This window comes from Vitis riparia, chromosome 19, assembly GCF_004353265.1.
Source record: "Vitis riparia cultivar Riparia Gloire de Montpellier isolate 1030 chromosome 19, EGFV_Vit.rip_1.0, whole genome shotgun sequence".
NCBI classification, from domain to species: Eukaryota; Viridiplantae; Streptophyta; class Magnoliopsida; order Vitales; family Vitaceae; genus Vitis; species Vitis riparia.
The window spans coordinates 17,464,049-17,466,357 of record NC_048449.1 but is presented as its reverse complement, the minus strand read 5'-3'; the positions used below and the strand labels follow the sequence as shown (position 1 = coordinate 17,466,357).

Genomic DNA, 2,309 nt, shown 5'->3' with positions numbered 1-2,309 from the left:
CGTAAAACTAATATTAAATTAAATCATTAATTTAAATTATTTAATTTTATTAAAGTTGTACTAATTAAATAATTAAAATTGAATATAATTATAATTTATAATATTAGTAATTTAAAGTTAAATCTAACCATGCATAAAAATTAAATTGAATATTCAAATTAAATTGAAAATTTTTTGAGAGAAATAAAAAATAAAATTGGAGTAATAAAAGATCACAAAGACATTTATGTGGATGAAATAGAATGAGAATGAGGAATTTATAAGAAATTTTCAGGCCAAATAAGCAGTTGGGGGGCCAAATAATCGTTGAGTTATTTATGGTTGTTCAATTGCATCCAGATTGATATTTTTATTAAATGGGATCGCTGAATCATAGGAATGTGCGTTAGGAAGCCCTCACAGCCGTTGGATCAGATCAAATTAAACTCTAGCCCTTGGATCAAATATATTTACTATTGGAACACTTCTAGAACACAGGATAGAATCGTTAGATCTCTCACCATGAATTTATGGCCTTTGGATTGGTGATTATTGAACATGTTTAATTTATTTAAGTTGATTTTAAATTAAATTATATTTAATTAATTTCTATATATCTTAATAAAAAATTTTGAGAAATTTATTTTAAATAATAAATGTTTCTAAAGGGACAAAACAATGACTTGTAAATTTCTTAGTCAATGTAGTCTGTCTTCTTTGGAAAATGAATGCCTACGTAAGCACTGACGTTGGCATAATTTAATTAAGAATTCTAAGAATAGTTGGAAGATTAACTCAGATTAAGATAACACAACCAGAAGACAATAACCTAATCAGAAATAAAGACTCTGAGCACCATCGCTTTTCCTTCCATCTGAAATCAGATCCAATATCCAGTACTTCAACTTCCGTGTGTTGCAGCCATGGCCAACAGTGACCAAATAGTTCTGTTAGATTTCTTTCCAAGCGTTTTTGGGATTAGGGTAAGACTTGCCTTGGCAGCCAAGGGGGTCGAGTATGAGGGAAAGGAAGAAGACTTGACTGGAGGTAAAAGCTCTCTGCTCTTGAAGATGAATCCAGTTCATAAAAAGATTCCCGTTTTGATTCACAACGGTAAGCCCATATGCGAGTCCTTGATAATAGTTGAATACATTGATGAGGTTTGGAAGGATAGATGTCCTCTGCTGCCATCTGATCCTTACCAAAAAGCACAAGCAAAGTTCTGGGCTGACTTCATAGACAAAATGGTGCTTAATTAACTCATTTCTCCTTTTCTTGCCCCTTGATTTTCATAATTCCATTCCTTTTAATTGCCAATATATATACTTGTTTAATTTGCTGTACTAGTTCAGATGAATAAGAACATTAACTTTTAAAATTTGATTCAGGTATACCCATGCAGTAAGAAGCTGTGGACAGCCAAAGGAGCAGAGCACGAGGCCAGCAAGAAGGAATTCCTAGATAGGATTAAGCTATTGGAAGGAGAGCTTAAATCCTATCCTTACTTTGGTGGTGAGAGCTTGGGGTTTCTGGACATTGCTTTTCTCCCATTTTACTCCAGGTTCTACACATTTGAGGCTTTTGGGAACTTCAGCATAGAGGCCGAGTGTCCCAAATTGGTGGCATGGGGTAAGAGGTGTATGGAGGAGGAGTTCGTGTCCAGATCTCTTCCTCACCCACATAAGATGTATGATTTGGTGGTGGAGTTCACGAAGAAAGTTGGGATATAGATCACATATCATATACCTAGCAAATATCATGTTTGGTAAGACTCACTATCAATTAGTGTATTTTTATGTTTTGGAGTACTGTGCATCATCCTAAAGACGACGATGCATCCTGTCAGATCAACCTAGCGAGATCCTATGAATAAGACGAATGCATCGTGGATCAAGTCTGGGCCTCATGCGCATGGCCCTACTTTGTCTCTCTGTAATCACATGTGTGGTATTATGAAAGACAACTATATATTTTGCTACCTCATGATTTAAACATAAACATATGGGGTGCAAAACGACAAGTATAGGCTGTACCCACTATGGTTCACACTTGATGGTTAATGATTCCTTTCGAGATAAAACATTATGAACTCCATATAGGCCTTATTGAAGTACTTTTGTGACCCTTTTTCTTGAAGCAAAGTTCCCACCATATGCATCGTGGTGGCACATTTACAAGACATTTTTTTTATCTCCTCCTCAGGGATGTATCACGTAATTATCTAATCTCGACAATACTTATAAAGATAAGGATTGTCCCAAATGTAGTATTCCACCTTTGATAGAAAAAATTTCTTGTCTTCCCTCTTCCAATATAAAGGCATCTGCCCT

At 35.0% G+C, this 2,309-nt stretch overlaps 1 protein-coding gene across 2 annotated transcripts; it reads left to right on the top strand.

The window, feature by feature from the left end:
• Nucleotides 1–805: 805 nt before the first annotated feature.
• Nucleotides 806–2,071, top strand: LOC117908480 (probable glutathione S-transferase parA). 2 transcript variants are annotated; one of them, XM_034822080.1, is made up of 3 exons: nt 806–1,226; nt 1,368–1,744; nt 1,826–2,071. In XM_034822080.1, exons 1-2 carry the CDS (start codon nt 903–905, stop codon nt 1,707–1,709), a joined length of 666 nt encoding a protein of 221 aa, XP_034677971.1. In that variant the 5' UTR covers nt 806–902; the 3' UTR covers nt 1,710–1,744; nt 1,826–2,071. The 2 variants fall into 2 exon arrangements, with proteins under 2 accessions (XP_034677971.1, XP_034677970.1); XM_034822079.1 differs by having other exon boundaries at nt 1,368–2,071.
• The last annotated feature ends 238 nt before the right edge of the window (nt 2,072–2,309 follow it).